Genomic DNA, 21,761 nt, shown 5'->3' with positions numbered 1-21,761 from the left:
GGCATAGGCTGTTTTGGCAAAAACCTGTGAACCTAACCATAAGTCTAAAAAGGAATGTCTTTATAAAAAATTGATCATAGGTAAATCCTCAGATTTACATGTTTTTGTAGTGGAAGAACTTTTGTTTGAAGTAACTTCTTGCTTAACATGATTATTTTGATTGATTTATTGGAGAATGTCTTGAAGCCTTTGTTCTCCATTATTTGACATATGGAGGCTGTACAAAAAGAGGAGAGAAATAATACATATGCTGTATTCTGTGCAGAGTAAGAGTGAAAATCTTAGAGGTAACATTACCATTGGATTTTTTTTGTTATTTTGCAAGTTAAAAAAACCCCAAAACTTTCCTGTAGAATGAGTTTTAGTAACAACCTTTATTTACTGTTTAGTTGAATATGCGTGTATAGAGTAAACAAATCTGCAATATTGTGCTGTACAACTTCATTGTTTGTTTTAATTCATTTGGTTTATTTATTGAAGAGGGAGCAAGTTATCAATACATCAGGTGTGGTACAGAGTCACGTTTCCACTGGCAGACACTCAGCTTTTGTTTTGAATATTCCATCCTGATTAGTATGCAGAGCATGGAGGAGAATATGATGCAAGAGAATTGGTTTGCTGTTTTACTGACTGACTCAGCCATTTAACTCTGCTCCCTCAAGACATCAAAGACTACAATAAAAAAATACATTTTGCCAATAACTTCCTATGGAAATAAGTGCAGCTTAATAACTTTTTTAATTAGTAGTGACATTATTGCAGAGTGGAAAACACCTTAATTAACCTTGTCTTTTTTTGTTGTTGTTGTTTCCTGTAAGACTGTATTACTGATACTGAAATCTTTTGTTAATCTAACCTCTGATTTATAATTAGAGATTTTTTTCTTTTAATTGAAATTTCAATTGGAAGGTGATTTCTTCCAGTACTATTTCTTGTGGGAAGCAGAATTTTCTATTATTTGATTCCTCCTTATTTTTAAGTAGGATAAGTGATAAGGTTAAGGCCAGACTTCTCCAGACTTTTATGCTCTATTTTTACAGAATTAAATTTATCTCAGCACTGTATTGTGCATTGCAATGTGTCTGATGGCTCCTGATGCTTGCATTGAGGGGCTGATGAGAAATGAGGTACTGGGATACAACTCTAAATGACATAAAGTCTTTAGTTAAACATTGTATTGAACACTTACTTTAAAAAAAAAATCTAACATAAGAATATTAGGAACCTAAACCCCAAAACATCTCCATTAATTGATTTAGAAAAATGCATCTGTGTAAAACTGGTGATATGACTGATTTATAGCTTAACCGTCTACCTTCTTTTTATGGCAAAGAAAGGAGCAGATATTTGCAGCAGTGAATAATTACATCTTTGGAAGATAGTGGTACTGGGCTTAGGTAGAAATTGAGAGAATAGCTCAAGCACAAGCAGCTTGTGTTGAATGTAGGATTATGTAGTGAGAAGAAAAATTCTGCCTGGAAGGAGGTCTGAAGATGATTTCTGTTTCTAGATCTGGTTGAGAATTGCAGTGTCTCTCCATCAGCAGTGAGAGAAGGAAGGAAAGGAGTCAAACTTGGACAACACTGTGTGAATATCTGAGGAGGGCTGCTGGACCCAAGTTGATGCCTGGGCAGCATGGGAGAGATACGAGAATGGCACCAGTCCCTTTTTCCAAGTTAAACCTGAGATGAGGGAAGAAGCAGAGACCTGTGGGTTGTCTGCTTAGATGAGCCTATTGCACGAGATCCACTTGTGCATGTGAGCTGCGATGAATACAAAGATGAAATCTTTAGGATTCTCTCTGAAGCATCTGTGAGGAAAGAAGATACATAAAGAGAGAAAATTTATGAAACCTGAAAGACTGCAAAATTTTGAAAATGGTACAGAAATGGGGAAGACAGATACAACATGGTTTATATTTGAAAAGAAATCATTGGAAATCTTGATGAAAGCTATTCATCAGTGAATAGCTTATACAATTTATGCAGTGTGAATGTGGAGATCTACATAGAGATATCATGAATTATGTTTCTGCTTCTATTTGATTAATGTAGGTTCAAATGTTAAAAGTATTATTCTTTATAAAAGTATACATTTTTATTCAGGGGGGTGAGGGTTGGTTGTAAGGCCTTTCTGCTGGAGCATCCCTGACAGGAGCAGGAGGAGAGGGAACATGGGAAGCAGCATGCTAGAAGCTCTGTGATCACTGAAGCTGGAGGCAGAAGTAAGGAAAGAGGAAAGGAAGATGTGAAGACCCCAGGCTATTGCTAGGAAAGGAATGATTTTGAGAATGATAAAGAAAAATTAAGGGGGCATCAGGGAGCAGTAGGGGCAGATTGACCCCTAAGGGGACCAAGCTGGGTTGCTGATGGGAGCCAGAGTCATGATTATGTCTGAAGACAGTGTTCAAGGTCAGCCTCTGTCCAGTGCTCCTCTGAGAAGGCTGTGGTGCAGGTTGAAGACCAAGCCAGGGAAACGTGTCAGTGGGTGATTTTCAGGCTGAGGATCAGGGAGGCGGGAGATGAGATGCTGACGCGTGCCATGTAGCCACCGCAGGGACCAGAGAAAAGCAACTCCCAAGGTAAGAGGCTCAGGATCTGTATGCTGCCCTTCACCACAACTGTGCAATGAAGGGACTGATCTCTAACTCAGCTAGCACATTATACAGCAAAGAGGACAAACACAGTTATTTTACTCAGAAATGTTAAAGTACCGATATTGTCCATTATTTAGTTCTCTCTTGTGCAAGCACATATGTGCTGCAGACTACATTAAAGCTCATCAATTGTGAAAATTGTGGTGGCCTGAACTGTGCACATCAGGTTGCAGAAAGACTTGGTGAGAAGCAAGGAGCATTTTCAGAAGGAAAGACAGAAATAACACTAGGAATAAAATTTGTAGATTATAATTAGTAGGTGGTGTGATAGCAAATATTGTGAGTTCATTTCAAATGGTTAAGAAGAGGGAACTATTTCATTAAGTAGAAAAGGAAAATGAATCCAGAATATTGATTATGAAAGATAAAAGGCAACAAATTGTTTCTTTATAATGTATGAAACTGCTTCCTTCCTCCAAAAAACTCCCACAGGAGCAAGGATGAGATGGGAAAAATGTGCTGATAAACAGAAATATATTCTAAAATGTTTGGATGATATGAATAAATACCGTGCAGAGGAAATCACTTATCATAACAAAGGCGGCCATAGAAATAGGGTTAAAAGGCATAAAAAAAGGAGAAGGTCTGAATCACTGTCAGGAAAAGCCTGACAATAAAATCTATTAGGTACTGCTATAAGTTCCTGTTTAGCCATTATGAGGATACTGTTGCTTAAAATCTCTGAAACAGAAGATTTTTGTGATATTCAGAGTGGGAGGGTGTTTGAGTATTCCTCCTTTTAAGAGAATTTTAATAAAGTGTCTTCTTGAGGCTCTTAATTGCATAAAGATTACCCGGCAAAATATAGCTTTGGATAGCATTATTTTACCAGTCTCTTGTGGGAAGTCTGACAGATTTATTTTGGGTGTGAAAACTGTGCATTTAGATTTATGTACTGTGTTTTCCTTCTACACTTAAATGTTATAACATACAGTTCTGAGACAAGCTCATTTTTCCAGAGGTGAGTGATTTTGCAAGAATTAATGAATTTACCCATTATTAAATCTGCTATGGAAAAAAGATACCTGCAGATGTTTGAGTGCTGCTTTAAACTTTACCCAGACTAAAATAACACTTTGACAGTGTTATTTTAAAGATGACATTGTAGTCATGTAGGTATATGAATGTAGAACCAAAATGAAATGGACTGTGGAATTCCCCATCTTGTGTTTCAAATACATGGTTCAATATGACTAAATATGTAATTTGGATAGTATTTCTATGTGTTTCGGTATGGAAAGGATTAATTGAGTCCAGTGTACCTACACATATGAGAAAACATATTTAATTGTAATGCTCAAGAATTGCATGCTACCTCTGCAGCTGTTTTGGAAAGCTTTGGGTTTCTTTAGTTTAAGAATTCAAAACTAAGTGGAGTACTGCTTAAGGCTGCAATCTGTATTGCTCTCCCCAGGAGTTTCAGCCACGTAAATTAAGCCTTGAGAACTTTCTGCAAACTGACTAGGAGGATTGTGATGATCTAGTCTGACTTCCTAATTGTATGCGTGTAAATAAATCCTGTTGTTCCTTTTTTCAAATCCTTTCTCTCTGCCAGAATATTTGGTTCAAGAAGACATTCCTTTATACTTAAGTCTTCAAATGATGGAGAGTCTCCTACATATCTTGATGGGCAAGGCTAGTGGTGTATTAAGAATTTCCATTTTAGTGTGTTAGATTGACTGCCAGTGTTGAATAATCCTGTAGCAATCATGGCTCTTTGATTTAAGAAGAACAAGATTTGTGGGGGAAAATAAATGCCTTCTATTAGGTCGGTCTTTATGACTAGGAGAGTTGGGGAAACAAAAGGGAGAGTTTTAGGTATGTGAGATACTAAAATCTGAGACAAAACCTAAAAGTTTCAGAGTTATTTATTTTGGAGAATAGGTAGTTGTTTGTGGAAAGTGTACATGGTATTGGCAGGGGACATGGTAAAACTTCTACTTCTTGGACATTTCTCTGGTGGAATCTTATAATGCGAAACAAATCTAAACTTTCATGGGTTCGTGAGTGCTGCAATCATCCTCTAGGTTAATGAAAACTAGTTTCCAGAGAGAGTTCTGGGAAATGGGGCTGAGAAGTCAGAAAGGAAAGAGCACTCTTATGAGAAATGCTCTCTTTGTGGTTAAGGAGGAACTGTTAAGTACAGATTGGTTGCCATGTGCAGTTGGTTAGTTTCATCCCTGTAGTTTTCATGAGATTATCTGCTGAAGTGGTTCAAATTCATATTACATGCTGGGAAATAAATGTATTCAGGGACTTGGATGTGTCTCTCATGGAGGATGTTTATTGTGATGGCTATGCAGATGTTTGTATTTATTGTGCAGATAGTGTCTAGATTTTGTTTGCTATAAATGTATTCCTGAGGCTCCTAGAAAAGTAGGAGATGAGAATGTCTGAAGGCTCATCTCATGAGGCTGGGAAAGGAGTTCAAAGTAAAAATTTTTCCCACTGCAGGTTTCCAAGGTAGAAGAGTATATTACAAATAGAAGTGTACAAGATGAGATGATGCCTGGATAGCTCATTCAAGGCTGAAGTCCTCTTTCGCAAGCAGGGGCGTCCTTACCTGACAACACTGAAGGTCACTTGGGTTAGCACAGTATTTACTTTATTTATGTGGTCTCTAATATGAAGGGTCTTTGAGCACCCTAGTTCTACCATGCCATCATTAAATTGGGTTGTGTATTGATGTGTGAAATATATATGTTCATATGGTGTGATGACTTAACTGTTAACGACCTTACAGGCCAGACTTTACCTCTATTTCTTTAATTTCTTCAGTTTGTTAATTGATCAGCAAACCAGTCCATCTAGCTAACCAGTGGTCTAGAGGAAGGTTTGCTTCTCATAGTGCAGGGTTTGGAACTGAGTGATCTTGAAGGTCTCTTCCAGGCCTGTCTTCTATGAAAGGCACTGGTAGCTGAGGTTCCCACTACGGCCACATATCACCGTGTATTCCTACAAGACATAATTTTCATGGTCTCTGCATGAATCATCATCAGTTTTCTTGGCTGGAAGCTTTGTTTTCATGGCTTTCAGGCATGACTGTTCTCCTTGTAACTCTGACAGTCTCAAAGAAGTAAGGCTGCAGTGCCCCTGTGTACTCTGCATGGGACATGGCCTCAACAGTGCCATCACAAGGGACAGCAGAACATAGCTGCCCTGGCTGTAGAGTTTGGCAGCCACTCCAGACTAAGAGGAGATCAGTGAAGCAGAGCACAGAGGAAACAAATAAATTATTCTAAATATAGCTGCTGATTGTCAGCTAAATTCTACAGCAAATTTCAGGTAGTAGGAGTAGGTACAAAGAAAATGATTGCAACTGTACTGACAACTTCATCTCAGTGGAGATAGCTTTTATTGGGGTGTGATATTTACTGCCTTTAGGAAAAACACATAGCAGATTCTTTCTTTTCTAGCATGATGTAGTCTGTAAAAGTTTGATTTTTCAACATGAAAGAAACCTATCATTGCTATGAGTATGTTCTACGCAGTTAAATTATCCTGTATTTATTTATATATTTTCACTCTTCTGCCAAAAAATTAGGAAAGTCTGATTTTTATTTCTTCTTTCTCCCACAAAATATCTGTTCCTCTTCATTCTCGAAATACCTATTTTTGTTTTCTGCTCAGGTGCCAGTTTGACCTTGCTGGAATCTCTATCCAGTTCTATATTTTGGCAGTCAGTGAGGTACACCTGAATGCCTTCACATAAATGAGGCTTTGCTTTGCTCACTGCCTGGGATTTTTATGCCATCACCTCTACTCCCTGAAGAAAACCAATCCCCAAACCCTCTGGTCCTTGTGAGATATTTTGCAATTCTGCCAAAGAATCTTGAATATGCTCCTATGGACGATGAAAATATTTAAAATTTCAGACTTATTGATGCATAAAATATTTATAATTTAAAGACACAGTAAGTGGAATTGAATGACCATTGTGGTACTGGTAATGTTTCCGGATTTTAAGCAAGCCAGTGAAAGTTAAATTCAGTATAGTGCTTGTTAGATTATAAAGAATGATAAATGTGATTGGTAAATTAATTGGCTGATTTTGGTAATCTAATATTTGATACTACAAGGCACTGAACTGTTACACTAGGATTATGTACTCAGTGTAGTGTGCATGGAGTGACAGCAAACAGAATCCTTACAGACACTGTTTTACTTGGAATTACTTCAACTTTAAGAAAATCAAAGAACAGCCGAGGTTGCTAAGTGACAGCAAAATATTTATCCTTTTTTTAGAAAATCAAACTTGTTTATGCAATGAATAGTAGGGGACAGCATATAATGTGTGCCACCCACATGCTGTATAGGACCATTATTGCACATAATTAAGACCTGCATAATTCAGCACAGTAACCACAGCTATCACCTCTGTCTTAGTACTGATGTTTTCTAATGCTGTTTGTTTAGTCTTCTTCCTCAGAAGAAAATCTGTCAAGTAATCCATTATAAATGAATACTCTCTATCTCTGCTGTGAAATACAAATATTATTCTTCTGTGGGCAGATACTAGAAGAGGAGGCAAGATGGGAGAGAGGGAGAAGAAACAGAGCAAGAATCACTGTTTATATCTGGCTATTTGCTTTGCAGGCTTATTTTCATCACCAGTGTGAGTTGAAGCGCACTAAGAGGCAATGATGTGGCACAAATGTTACGTTTTTCTGGAAAGAGAGGATAATGATGGATCAGGCCTAAGACTCCATGCCTTGTTCTTGGTTCTCGCAGAGGAGCTGTGTGTGGCTTTTCAGTCCGACACTGTGGATAAAGTCCTCGCCACCACCACGGAGGGTGGTGGGAAGCTCTAACTGCAGCACAGTGTTGAAGGCTTGGGTGGCTCTTGAGTCTCACGTAGCAACAGAGTGAGAGATTTTTCAAGTGTTGTTAGATGCAGTCCTGCCATTTGAATGTTAAGGCTGATTTGGGAAGAGGAAAGCTACTGAATTGCCTCCCAGCTGAATTGGGAGACCCTGCGAGGAGACACAGGGAGGGAGTCACTGAGCTCAACATCCTTGAACATGCTACTGTGGCAAGAATTTTGACTTATTTTTGGGGGGCTGTATTGTTTTTTGGTTTTTTGGGGATTTTTTTTTGTTGGGTTTTTTTGTTTGTTTGTTTTGTTTGTTTGTTGTTTTGTGGGTTTTTTTCCCCTACAAAAAGGTTGTCAGGACAGGAAACAAAAGTTATGTTCAAAGATATCTGTGAGAAATTGACTGGAAAAAATTTATTTGTCGCTTCAGTTGTCTTAATTTAGGAGATGCAAATTTATCTCCTGACTGAATCAGAAGAGAGGGACAGCTGTTTGAGGGAGCCCTCAAATCAGACTCTTTTTCCACTCTGTTCTCAAAAATTACAGCTTCGACTAAAGTTTTTCAAAACCAACTTCTGCTGTCAAATACATTATACAAAATGGCATCATTTTGAAATAAAAATGCTTTCTATTTTTTGGAAGTGGTAAGGGACTTAGGTTTGGTGCTACAGAGAATACATATTGCAGCGCTGAGAGTTCAGGAGGTGGCTCTTTGGTTGGCTCCTCCCTACCCCTGTGTTTATGCAGTCTGTGTAAGAAATATTTTATCTTGCTCTGTCTATAGTTGCAGTCATCACCTCCTGCTATTTCCCTAAAATACCCATATGGCCTGACAAGGGTAGTTGCACACTACAGTGTGGGAGGAGAGAAAAAACAGTGCTGTTACTTGTGCTAAGGTCAGGCTCTCGCTGGTGTTCGCAGAGATCGCATCCCGGAGCGGGGAGAGCAGCGCTGCAACCTGCGGGGTCCGGGGATGGCCGCAAGGGGGCGATGGCTCAGAGCGCCGCTACGGCGGGGCCAGCGCCGGCTCGCGGCTCTGCTGGGGGTCGGCAATGCCGCCCGCGAAGCTCTGTGGGGCTCTGTGGGGCTGTGTGGGGCTCTGCGGGGCTCTGCCGGCAGCCGCGGGGTTCTGCGGGGCTGTGTGGGGTTCTGCGGGGCTCTATGGGGCTGTGCGGGGCTCTATGGGGCTGTGCATGGCTCTGTGGGGCTCTCCGGGGCTCTGTGGGGCTGTGAGGGGTTCTATGGGGCTGTGCATGGCTCTGTGGGGCTATGCGGGGCTCTGTGGGGCTCTCCGGGGCTCTGTGGGGCTGTGCGGGGCTCTCTGGGGCTGTGAGGGGCTCTATGGGGTTGTGCATGGCTCTGTGGGGCTTTCCGGGGCTGTGCGGGGCTCTGTGGGGCTGTGAGGGGCTCTATGGGGTTGTGCATGGCTCTGTGGGGCTCTCCGGGGCTCTGTGGGGCTGTGAGGGGCTCTATGGGGCTGTGCATGGCTCTGTGGGGCTGTGAGGGGCTCTATGGGGTTGTGCATGGCTCTGTGGGGCTCTCCGGGGCTCTGTGGGGCTGTGAGGGGCTCTATGGGGCTGTGCATGGCTCTGTGGGGCTGTGAGGGGCTCTATGGGGTTGTGCATGGCTCTGTGGGGCTCTCCGGGGCTCTGTGGGGCTCTGCCGGCAGCCTGCTTGTGGCCCACGCACAGGCCACCTGTTAAATTCGTTCATTTTTACGGCCGAAGTTTAGTAGGGGCAATGGTGCTGTGAGTTATGTCTTTGCCAGCTGCTGTTGGCTGCCTGTGATCAGGGCAGTAGTTTGGGCTCTGTGCACTTACACAGTGAGAAGTAGATGAAGATGCTCTTAATGAAGCATGAAGCGCAGCGAAGCTACGGTTTTATTTTTCCCTTCTGTCTTTCAAAGAGAAATAAGCAGTGTTACTCTTAAAAATCCGTACATGCTTCATTTCTCCTTCGAGTTTATTATTTAAGGAAGCAAAACTTATGACATTGGAATAACTCCCTAAACTTCAACATCTATTTGAAATGCAACTTCTTATGAAAACAAGAATTTAGCTCTGTGTAAAATCCATTTATTGAAATTGTTTAAAGGTATGAGTGGAGCTAAACCAGAAGTGCCTCTAGCTTTTCATACCCAGCTTTCACTTTAGAAGGAAAAAAGCAAATCTTTAAATTAATGTTCAAAGAGGAATAGATCTGGGTATTTGACTTCTTTGAAATGTTAAAATGCAAGGTGAGAAAGTTTTTTAGTGGTTAAGTGCTTCAGGCTCTTTCATGCTTTTATATTACTCTGGTTAAATTGCCACTGCAACTTGAAAAAGTTATTCTTAATTTAATTAAGTAGCTATTTGAGAAGTTTACTCTGTCTTAAATATTTTCATTATTTGATAGCTTACTAAGGTTAGGAAATGTGAAGTGAAAAAGTTACCTTTTGTGAAAGACACAGGGATGGAAGGGAAGAAAAGTTTTTATCTGTTGTGTGACTGCAATAAAGAAGAAAACAAATCTGAGGGCAGTTGATCTTGTTTTCCCTGAAATTTGTCTTTACTTCTCTTCAGTCATTTTGCAGAATGCAATCAATTCTGATATTCTGAATCACTGGAATTTAGTTACAGTGTACATTCTCCCATGAAGCAGCAGTAGTTGTTTATGAAGTATCACACAGTTATGACAACAGATTCTATACCTGAGAATTCTCATCACTGAGAATGCAAAATCCAAAGAAGCAATACAAAACTGAAGCAGGTTAATGGGAAGCAACAGAATCAATGAGGCTTTGCTATATACTTTTGGTGGTATTCTGAGTTTAGTTTACATTTGGAGGTACATATGTGTATGTACAACATGTGTTGTTTGTTTGTTTTAATTTAAATTTCCTATTTGTGGTTCTTCCTACTAAAATTAAAATGTGGAAACAGAGGTGCTGCCAATGAAGATGCGAGTGGCTGAAAGCGAAGGTCTGATGTGTATGGATCTTGCACAGAGCAGAGGAGGAAAGGGCTGGTGCGATGGAAAGGAAGTGCTCCTGCAAAGGACTTTGAGCTCCATTATGGGAGCTCCTACCAGAGAGAATCTGCCCAGGCTTATTGCCCTTAAGTTTAAACACTCCTCTTGGGATTCTGGTTCTACTTAATGTTTTCTCTTGCTCCATGTTGGCCAACTTCAAAGGTAGCTCAGACTTTGACAGGCTGAGATGCTTGGCCTTATCTGAGAACTAATGTCCTGTAAAAACACCTATTTCTCTGCTTTTGCTACAACACAATTCCAATGCAAATAGTCTTTTTTTTTCTCTACACATTTCCAGGCTATTACTTTTGCTGTTAGCTTTGTTTCATTTTTAAGTGCTTCAATTGTAGAGTGTTAATGAATTCATTAAAAATGACCAACATAAAAAAAAGAGATGAGAGAGAGAATTCACTGTGCTCTCAATATGACAAGTAAAAAACTCAGAGGAGCTGTATGCTGCAGTAGACTACTATAAATTATTCTGTATCTTGACAGTTAACTGCATCACTATATTTGACAGTACTTGGGACTTGTAAATAGACTTCAGATCATCCTTAGTGCAAGTTGTAGCTTTTCATATTTTCCATTGGAAATACTATTATTTTTTAGCTTTGCAGAACTTTGTTTTGTAACTACAGATCTTGCTTTATTTTGCTTTATTTATTACTTTGAAATAAAAGTAATTTAAGAAAATACAGTAATCCTAAAATGCCACTCAACCCTTAGAAATTCTTACTACCTAAAGTAATGAATATATAAATATTCACTATATATAAATATATAGCCATATATAAATATTTTAAAGGCATTTCAGTTTGCTGAACTTTGATGGTTAGAAATGAGAAAGTCAGAATTAAATTTGTATTTCATTGCCTTATTCATAATGTTTTTGTTTGCTATGTGGGTATTAGAGAAGCAAGTCACCTAAAGAATGAAGTCTGCAAGCATGAAAACACATTTTCATAATTGCCTTGGCAGGAAGCCTGCATGTTCTCATAGCAGAGCTGTGAATATTCCATGGGATGAAGGAGCTGCTCGCTCAGCAGAGGAGCACTGTCCGTGTGAGTGCTCATTTCTATTCTAAGTCCCGCAAAAGAACATGTGTGCTGGAAAAAATCCCTCAAACGATCCATAATGATTTGCATTTTCTGGTGTCTCAACTTGTCCAAAATATTTAGAAAATAAGAGAAGAATAAGAGGAATCACATCAATGGAATGAGATTTGATTTCTGTTAGAAAGAGCTATCAAGTGTTGTGAAAATTCTGTGCAAGGAGTGGGTGTTTGGCAGGCAGGTAGATAGGTGCAGTTTTGAGTGGATGTGCAGACACAATATGAATACTTCTCCCATTGATTTTTAATTAGCAGTGGTATAGGATAGGGTATCAATGTCAGGCTGCTGCTCTCAGGAATTCATGCAGGAAATTTATCCAAGTCACAGCAACCTCTGTTGAAGTTTGCTTCCTCTACAGGAGGCCTTTTTTTCCATAGGGGTCTCCTAGGGCTTGTTCTGTATCATTAATTGTTCTCTTAAGATGAGGAACAGAATTATCATTTTTAACTAGCCTGGATTTTCTTTCAGAGGCTTTTTGGCTTTGCATCACTACTGCCTACATTTCATTATTTTTTTAGAGGATTTCTGATACCTGGTATATAGATGGTATCTATACTATTGTTTACTGTCAAAGTAAAACAGCTTTCAGGTCTGCAATCAATTTGTAGTGTTTTGCAGAAAATTGTTACATTTTTCAAAGAAGCACATGAATTTGCAAACTTAGCGAACTTTGTGTGGGATGAAAATCTTCCTGTGATATTAAGAAAATAGAAGTTGTCCATGGTAGGCCCATTATCAGGATAGCAGAGATTTTGCTAATTTTTTAACAGTGTTGTAGCTTAAATTAATTTGAAGTGTTGATATAAGAGACGTGAAAGCCTAAGGCCACCGTATTTACTGTAGATGCCAAAAAATTATTCAGTAAGAAATGATTAAGCCAAAGGGAGCTATGTTATTTGCTGCAGGTTAACCATTACAAATACCACCTTCTGCCCTCTGGAAAAATATTTACACTTTCTGGCTATATGTTTGTTTGTTTGTTTTACTAAAGCAAAATACAGTAGGGATGAAAAAACCTGTCATTTGTGTTTGAATTTTTTTTTTAGTGTTAAATTTAAAGTTCAATAGTATGATGTGATGTTCAAACTTCTCACAGATTTGATAAGGAGAAATATCCTACTAGAAATAATTCAAGAGTTGATAGAAACCTTGACAAAAGACCTGTGTCTGGATCACTGGAGAGCTTCCAAACTTTGCTTTTTCCCTAAAAATTAAACTTTGATAAAAATGGGTTGATTGCAAGGTTTAATTGTGTAATGTGCTCTTATAGGACTTTGTTTTCAAAATGTACTCAGCTATGATATGAAGCCCACCAAATGTTTTTGGATGTCAATCTTGGAGCCTTTGTCTGCTCTTCCCTAAGATCCAGTTATTTCATGTCGTTCATAGTGTTGTAGCATCAGTAGCTAGAACTCCATTTTCTTCACAGTGCACATGCTTGTTGAAGCACTCTAATGGTACTGCCTAGTTTACTCCAAAACTGGAGGAATCTCAGTTGTTTATGTTCAGTTATTTGAAGGCTGAAGAGAAAATGATGTATTTGAGGACAAGCTAAGAGCTAAGTTTTATTAACAACTGCTGCTGCTGCTGCCATGGAGAAGATCAACCGTTATATTTAGCATATGCATATAAAATACTGCACAGAAGTATCCATGCAGACCTACCTCTGGAATCCCTAGGGCACCAGGGAAAGAGCAGAAGTTTCTTGCGTGCATGTCTGGGGACCACAGCATGGCTTGTCCAGCTGAGACTCCAAAGAGCTGCCACTCACCAGGGAGCCAGGTGGCCAGGGAGCCTCTGTCTCTTTTTCCTGGTTCACAGGTTCCAAGTGTGTGCAGTGCTGTGTATTTTTACATGGCGACTAACTGGATTTATTTTTGTTCTCTCCCCTCTCCTTGTTTCTTTCTTGCACAGCTCAACAAGCAGCAGCTGCACGTACTGAAGGAACGTTTCCAGGCCTTTTTGAATGGGGAGACTCAAATTGTAGCAGATGAAGCATTTTGCAATGCTGTGCGAAGTTACTATGAGGTGAGCTGTGTGCTTTGTTCTCTGTATTATGTTCATAATATGCCTTTTAATGCAGGTACAAGGAAAGTAATTTTAAGTTTCAAAAGCTGTGAACTTCTAAACCTTCTAGAAACAATTTCCTCCTAAACCAGCTTTGCTGTTTTAAAGGTTGAAATCTACTGCCTGAGCACAAGAGAGAAACTGAACTGGAAAATATTCACCCTTTTTCAACAAGGGAAAAAAAATTAGAAGATAAAATGAAAAACCCCTGGTGCTAAAAATCTTCCTGGCAGCACTTGATAAAACTAGGCACTGCTATCTTTATCTCCATATGTCCAAGGTAGTTCTTTTAATCAGTACTTTGTAAGTTAGCACCCTGAGAAATGCATCTTCAGATTTTTAGTTACCATGCAGAAGGTTTTGGTAAGGACCTGCCTGTTCTCTTCCAAAGGAGCAGAAGCTTTCCATGCAGACAGGCTCAGCTCTCACAGTCTGCAGTGATCTCCCAGGCATGTTTAGTTCCTACAGCCTCAGTGCAGATCTGTAGGTGGAGTTCTAATTTCCTAAGGGACAAGTCCAGTTACAAACTAGAGGACAGTTCCCTGTTCCTCAGCAGCCTAGGGCTAGTGAATGAACTTGTTACACTTACTAAATGATACTGTGTTTTCATTTTGCTTTAACTTCTGACCTGCGCAATGAATCAAAAAGACTGGATGTTAAACTTCTATGCCTTATGAAAGGTCTTCCTTCATATTTCAGCCTACCAAATATTTTTTTTTTTCAAAATTAGCTTTAGTTTTGGTATGTTATTTGTTCATTTTACCTACTATTCTTTGGTAGTGAATAACTTTTTCCTCAAATAGAAAAAGATGTGATTTATGTCCTACCTTGGTTTTATCTACAATAAATTATATTGCACAACAAAAAAGAGAGAGATAGGGAAATGGTTTTCCTGTTGTGCTGTGTCTTGTGAAATTATGGACTCGGTGTGTAGAAATAGAAATTTGTATAGAAACCAAAAAACTCTGTGTGAGTTTTCCCATATTATGGTCTGATCAGTGCTGTGAAATTTGAAATTAAGGAATTCTCACAAAAACACTTGTGAAAAGACCGGGATAGGTCTGCAGGTGAACCTAGAATATGAACATTCCCAAGATAATATTTTAGATGTGTGAGAACATGACAGAAGTGGTTAGAAAGTAGTCCATTTTTCTGTATAGCCAATGAAGAAGTTGAAGCTGGGAGGAAGGATAGTTTGGAAGATGGTGCAGGGCAAGGCTGAGCCAGTTAGTGGCCCAGCAATAGGTTTCAGAGTTGGGGGATGTCTCAAGATGCTGAACTTGGGGTAGAACTGAAAAGGACTTACAGGTTATAATTCATTCTTTAGCACATTGTAAAAAGCTTGATGTGTTAGAGGAAGTGGTCTGCTCTTTGGCAAGGATGTGATAGTGAATAAAAATGATTTTAAAATAAATGTCTAAACAGCAACTGTTCTGTTAAGATTTACTTCATGCCTTTTTTTGATAAAATGTTTTAGACATGTTGAGAACTGTTTTTTAGCTTATCTGCTCTTGCAATGAAAGGCTGTGCATAATAATGTAAGATAGCCTTATAAAATGAAAGGCTGAAATTTTCCAGCTATTTTCAGACATTCACCATTTTGAATTAAGTGTACAAGTGTTCTGGGTGTCCAATTTCAAACAGAGAACTCCAAAACTCTCAGCATTACTGTAATAAGGATATAATGACACCAAGGGCTTCATCCTGTGTTAATATACCTTGAGATGATATAGCAGCTGTAATTTTCGTCTTTTTTTATTTGTTTATCCCAGCCTTCCAATTCCATTTTGCATTCTTTCAATAGACTTCCTTCCAGACTTGCACAGCCCTTCCCAATGGTGCAGTTTGAGTCAGCATTTGTTTGTCATTTTTAATTTTTTTTCAGAGTTGTAGTAGATAGTTTTAGTAGATAAAAACTATCTTTAGTAGATAGTTGTAGTAGATTGAAGGACCAGTGCACTGGTGGAATCCAGATAGAGACTTAGTTCAAGCTACTGCTCCTCTTAAATGCATTTTAATCAAATTTTATGCATCTGATCACATATTCTCATCTTTACTTGTATGTGTATCTTGAGCCTTTTCCCTTTTCTTTGCTACCCGTTAGTTGAAAATATTAGTCTCCATTACTTCTTTGTGTATTCTGTTGATGCTGGGCTTTGATGCTTTTTCCTCTCTTCGTCTACCACGTATGGTCCATTACATCTGCCATTTGCTGATGTTTGTTAGTACTTTGAATTTTGAGCATCTTCTTTGCTGTCACACAGCATCTTACAAACTTCCATGTTAATTTCCTTATATTTTAGTCACTCATCTACAGTTCAATTATACCTGACAGAGTAGGAAAGAAATATGTGGCCTGCTCACTAATTATTTTATTCTGAGAATTGAATATTCTGAAATTTATTCTAATTAAACTTGCCTTTAATCCTAGGCAGTAGTCATGTTTTGAGAGTTATTATAATATTGTTTGCAAATCCAGGGTATTTTCATTACTGTAGTTGATTTTATATTTTAACTTTGAATGTGAAAGAGAAGATCTGTTTTGGGGATGTGACATAAATTCTATATCAGTAGTTGCAGGTGTTTTCACTGTAATCTGTAATTAATGAGTTTATTCAGACCATGTTATCTTAAGAATCCTAACAGAAAGCTCCAAGGATTTAGGAAGTTATTATTGCTCAGTCTTTGATTTACTTTTTTATAAGTATTTGCAGGAAAAGCAATTTATTTGCTAAATAAATAATTATTAATTTCTGCATTCATTTCACTAGGCTGTAAGTCGTCCTCTTGTGTCAGAACCACTTGGGAAGTTTACATTAGTCAAGTTTTTTGCCTTATTTCTACCACTATGTCTTTTCCAATGCTGCTGTGGTTTTTAAGACTGCCTATGAATAATCTGGCATCAGTTTTCATTTATCTTAAAAATGTAGTAGAAAAAGAAATTATATTCATAGGAAAAGTTGCATAAACTCTTCTTTAACTCTGCAGAAAAGGTTATTTTCATATTCTGTGTAATCTCCCCCTCGAATCTCACAACACTTTCTTAAAGTCTCACTGAAATTCAGCATGTTTCATTTTTGTATACATGAAAGTATGATTTTCTTGTTTTCCTCTTCAATCTCAGTTTAGAGCAGGTATGGAAATGTTTACTCTTTCTGAAACCATTCTCTCAGAATCAACATAGGATTCTGTGTGTGTGTGTAAAATTCCATTACAGACATTGAGCCAGATTCTAATCAGTAGAACATCAGGCGCTGGTACTGCTTTTCAGATAAAGAAAAAAATTCAATCATATGGCAATTTTTTATGAGTAATTATATTGGACACACTGCTAAGTATAAAAATAAGTGAGAAAATTACTTATGAAATAAAGTCTTATTTTTGCTTAATTCAACCCTGTATTTTAAAAACTTGTTTGTGAAATAATATCATCAATTCCTGCGTGATCTTTCAGTGTGGTTGGAAAATGCTGTTGTGCAGTGCCCTGCCTGAGAGGTTTATTCACCACCTTTAATATACTTACCTTTAATAGGTATGCATATACTTTGGGCTAAACTCACAGTGCTAATCCTTTAGTCTTGAATGTATGCAGTCTTAGGTATCCGTAAAATGGGTGCAAAGAACTGTAATGAATGTTTGAAATACTGTGAAAACCTTTTCAATATTGTAATGATTGCAAGTTCTCAGGTTTTCAACTCTGCCTAAAGCAATGTGAAGCTGCAAGAAGTACTCCATACTGGTGTTTTTCCTGTTTTTCTTGCTGCTCCATTTTAAATATGTGGTTCTAAGCCATGATTACTGCATGCTGCTTAAATCTGAATGTTAAATGCAGGATCTGTAACACTTAGTACTGTGGGGTGTTTGAGAATTTAAAATCAGACTTTGTTCAACTGTATCATTTTGCCTGTGATCCAAAAATCGTGTTTAACATACTCTGTTTAAATTGAGGGGATTTGTGTACAGGAACCTAGACCTTAGTTTGGCACTGCCAGGCTGCAAAAAAATGAACTAAAAATAGAAAACAAAGAAAAAAAATAAGAAAGAGAAGAGGACTCATATCATAGAATGATTTGAGTGGGAAGGGACTGTAAAGATCACGTAGTCCAACCTGCCTGCCACAGGCAGGGACATCTTTCACTAGATAAGTTACTCAAAGTCCCATCCAAACTGACTTTGAGGACTTCCAGCAATGGGACATCTATAAATTCTCTGGACAATCTGTTCCGGTATTTTACCACCTTTGTTATAAAAATTTCCTCCTTACATCCATCCCAAATATACCCTTAAGAGCTTTTTAAATGGTAAAAGAAAGCATTTCCCTTCCTTCATACCAGTGTGCACAGGTGGCACCTTTCAGCTTCTGCAGGAAGTAGGCCAAGTGTCCTACAATTAACAAGCTCCTTTAGTACCAAATCCTGAACTGTTAATGCAAGCCCTTGCACTTACCCTTAGAAAAGGATGAATTTTGTTCATTTGAGCTTTTTTATATGAAGACCTTAAATGTTGGGTTGCTCTGTAAAAGAAGTTGGGGTATTTCTGTAAGGAAAGGAGTGAAACGATCTATTTCTGCCCATCATTATGGAAAACTTGGTCTGAAAATTTTTTGCATATGGATATGAGGGCAGAAGAATCTCACTGATGAAATGGGAAAAAGGACCCAGCTTTCTGGACCAAGTGGTGCTTTAGTTGCTTTTACAATTTTATTTTTACTATCAGCTATTTTAGGCACATCATTTTTATTTGAGGCAACAAAAGGCATAGTTGATCCTGATTAATGTTTCAGAGATGAAGATGACACCTAAAGAAACTAAAAGACATTTATTAGAATCAAAACATAGTACACACAAAATAAATAGTAATTAAATGTTGGGACATTCTATTCTGGTTTTATATGACTGAGATAAAATAATAGAATCAGTAGATTAACAATTTATTTAAATACATTTGGCTAATAAGTGTAGAAGCTAACAGTTTCAGAGCATAAATTCACTGGTTTCTGCTTTTATTTTTTTTAAAAGTCGTAATTGGCAAATGCATGTATTTAAGGATATGGGATTTTCTCTCTGTTCGGGTTCTCTTCAAAAACCTGAGTGCTACACCAGCATGGGATTTATGGTTGGTACGGTGTCATTTGGAGAAGCTGTTTCAAAAGGATTGGTTTTTTATATTAACTTTAGGATAATCTTGTGGTTTGCCTTGTGAGGATGCCTTTTGACACCAGGTGTATTTGTAGTTGCAACCTATTAGCACTTCCACAGTTTCCTTCCAGTTTCTTGAAAACGTTGGCAGACTTGAGGTCAGTGTAAGATTCCATGGGGTCTGTTATTTTAGATGTCTGCTGTAGGCCAGTTCTTTGAAAGCTTCATAAAAGTTTTAGGGCACACCAGGAAAGATGCATAACACAGATTTATTTAGGTCATCCATTTTGTTGAAGAAGCTCCAATGCCTTCAGTATTTTGGATCACCAACCACAATTTGGCATGTAATGGAGATTGTCTCGCTGTTAGCAGTCTAATTATTTTTCTAAAAGAAGTGAGAAGGAGATAAGATACAACAAATTAAAACGTGCTTTACATGATCTCGACTTCTTCCACGCTAAGGAGAGACCCGATAGAGTGGAATGCAGGGTTTGTGATGTGCAACTTTCTCCTGAGAGTGCTGTTGTGAGGAAAGTGTATCAGTGCTGAAATCCACAGTCTTGCTGTACACATAGCTACGTGTAACTATTCTTCCCGTTTTCAGACTGGAACTCCCCTTTTCACTCTCACCTGTATGGTATCAGAGAGGCTGTACATCTGCACAGAAACATACAGCTACTGTTGAAACTATGTTTGCCCAGTCTCTCTGGACGCTGATATTTGTGGATGATCACTATTCGTTTGAGGATGCCATAAGGTTTCTATATTAACATGGTTGTAAAAGACCTGTATTTCAAATTTTTAAATAAGGTAGGTGGTTGATGGATAGAGTTTAGTGCATTACTTATACCAATCTTTTGATTTGGATGTGCTGATAAGAAGACAGAAAGGAATGGCTCATTGAATGCAGATTAAAAATTTTTCCAGTAATGGAATCCATTTTTGTTCGTTTGATGACTGTTGTTGTCCCAGACAAAGAAGGATGCCTTGTAGATCTGACACTACACTGCAGAGGTAATTAGTGTTGGGTAGTGAGGTATATCTCTACTCTAGTAAGCATTATGTGATGTGAGCTGTTGTTTATTAGATAAATTCTGAATGTCTGTTTATCTGAACAAACCAATTAGAAAACCAGCAATGGCCCACACTGTTACACAACAGTGAATTTGGTCTGCTTTGCTTAATTGTTTTTCCCTAATCTCAGTGCTGTTTTACTCAGTCTCAGAGGAAAACGAAATTTATCTGCACCTTGGTTTTGCAATTAACAGCATGTTACACTGAGACATAGACTATACATGTTTTTGTTGATGCTATCTTCTGGGCAACTAAAGACAGTGGGGATGTTTTTCAGCTAGCCTGAAAAAACGTGACAGTTTAACATCCTATCTGCCTAAAATCTTACAGGAGATACTAACATTTTATTCTGAGATTTTGTTTTTTCAATCTGAAAGTCATTATGTGGAAGGATTTTTATTTCACTTAATGATGAAAGGGTGATAACTCTTGATCTTTTTAAGTTATCTTTCCTGCTACCTTTTCCAGATCTCAGCACAGAGCCCTTGAAGTCCTCTGAATGTGGAAATATCACAAAATATTCCATTAAGAGTTACGTTAATGCCAGTGAATTTTATTTTTGTGCCTTGATATCGTGACATCTGTGTGTTCCATTCAGCAATATTTCAGGAAGTCTCCAAATCAACGTGGAGCAACAGGACACTTATTTTCTCCTTTTTGTAGTCAAACAGATATTCAGCCATGACTGAATTGCTCCCTCTCCCTGTGACCAGATATGTGTGTAGTTTCATCTTAATAGTACACATAAGTATCTCAGTACAAGTAGGAATTCTTACAAGATGCTTATGGACTCAATTTGAGCCAAAGCTAGTCTTATCAGGGTCTCTCTGTCTCCTGACTCTTCAGATTCTAGAATTTTCTCGTGTAATTTCTTTAGGCTTCAAGTTTTGATTAGCAATCCACTGTAGAAAGTTGCTATATTCATCTAACTGATCATTTCACTGAATTGCAAAAAACTACTATCTAATTGATTTTCTGATCTTAAACACACAAAAGAACCCCCTAAACACACAAAAAAACACAAACCAAAGCAATCAACCAACCAAACACTCAAAACCCAACTCATTCAACAAAAAAGCAGTAAAGGAGAAAACCTCTCATTTTCATGCACCATTAGATTGAATTTTTAGGGCTGATATTTACTCAGTATATTATTTTGCTGACTCTTGGATTTCTAGATGGTGGGATAAATAGCTTTTGTTTGCATGTTTTAATTGAACCTCTCAGTCACTATTTTACTTTGTGTTAGAAAGCCTTACCAGTCAAATCCTTAGAGATGTGTGACTTCTCAAAATCTTTTAAATTTAAAAGTAATATCTCGAAAAAGTGCTGTTAATGGGAATTCTTAATCTCTAAGTAAACCAAGCTAGAAAAGGCATGGCAGTATGGGCTAAAAAAAGTTAGCAAATGCATGGCTGAAATCCAGAAATCAGGAAATGGGAAGTAAGATTTTCAATTCTCACTGATCTCTCTCGACTCTATTTCAAATCTGTTCTGATATTGATTTCAAAAGCCAACAGCAAATTCTTATATCCTGAGAAATGCAAGGGCATACCACAGACAGTGATGATGTAAGTGTTTTCTGAGTGATTTTTTCTTGAGTTTTGTTTGATTTACATTTCCCACCATGGGATATTGCTGAAAAGCTCCGCAGGAAAACAAGCTTCTTCTCAAGCTTTTATTTCCTAAAGTTCTGTAGAGATGGCTTTTTCTGTTTCATGTTGCCTTAAAAAACCTATACTCCTCACTGAGCAAGCAAAAGGTTTCTTCAAAGTTAAATGTAGGCATAAAGTTTCTATCCACCCAAGATTCTCAACAAGAAACAACATTATCTTAAACAGAGCATACTAGGAGAAGCAGATTACTGAGTCTGTTCCAGTTACTGAATGCTT

At 38.1% G+C, this 21,761-nt stretch overlaps 1 protein-coding gene across 9 annotated transcripts in view; it reads left to right on the top strand.

Annotated features, from left to right (window-relative positions):
• Positions 1-21,761, top strand: part of CADPS2 (calcium dependent secretion activator 2) — a 282,843-nt gene that overhangs the window by 45,946 nt on the left and 215,136 nt on the right. For 8 of the 9 annotated variants that reach the window (XM_014877698.2, XM_014877697.2, XM_088165718.1 and 5 more), the window contains exon 2: positions 13,505-13,618. In XM_014877698.2, coding sequence (XP_014733184.1) covers positions 13,505-13,618 — 114 coding nt within the window. Of the gene's footprint in view, positions 1-11,345; positions 11,540-13,504; positions 13,619-21,761 lie in introns of those variants that run through there. The other variant, XM_088165720.1, reaches the window with a different exon arrangement.

Source organism: Sturnus vulgaris, chromosome 5, assembly GCF_052056855.1.
Source record: "Sturnus vulgaris isolate bStuVul1 chromosome 5, bStuVul1.hap1, whole genome shotgun sequence".
Taxonomy (NCBI): domain Eukaryota; kingdom Metazoa; phylum Chordata; class Aves; order Passeriformes; family Sturnidae; genus Sturnus; species Sturnus vulgaris.
The sequence above is the reverse complement of the archived record's forward strand: the minus strand, read 5'-3'. Positions and strand labels throughout refer to the sequence as shown.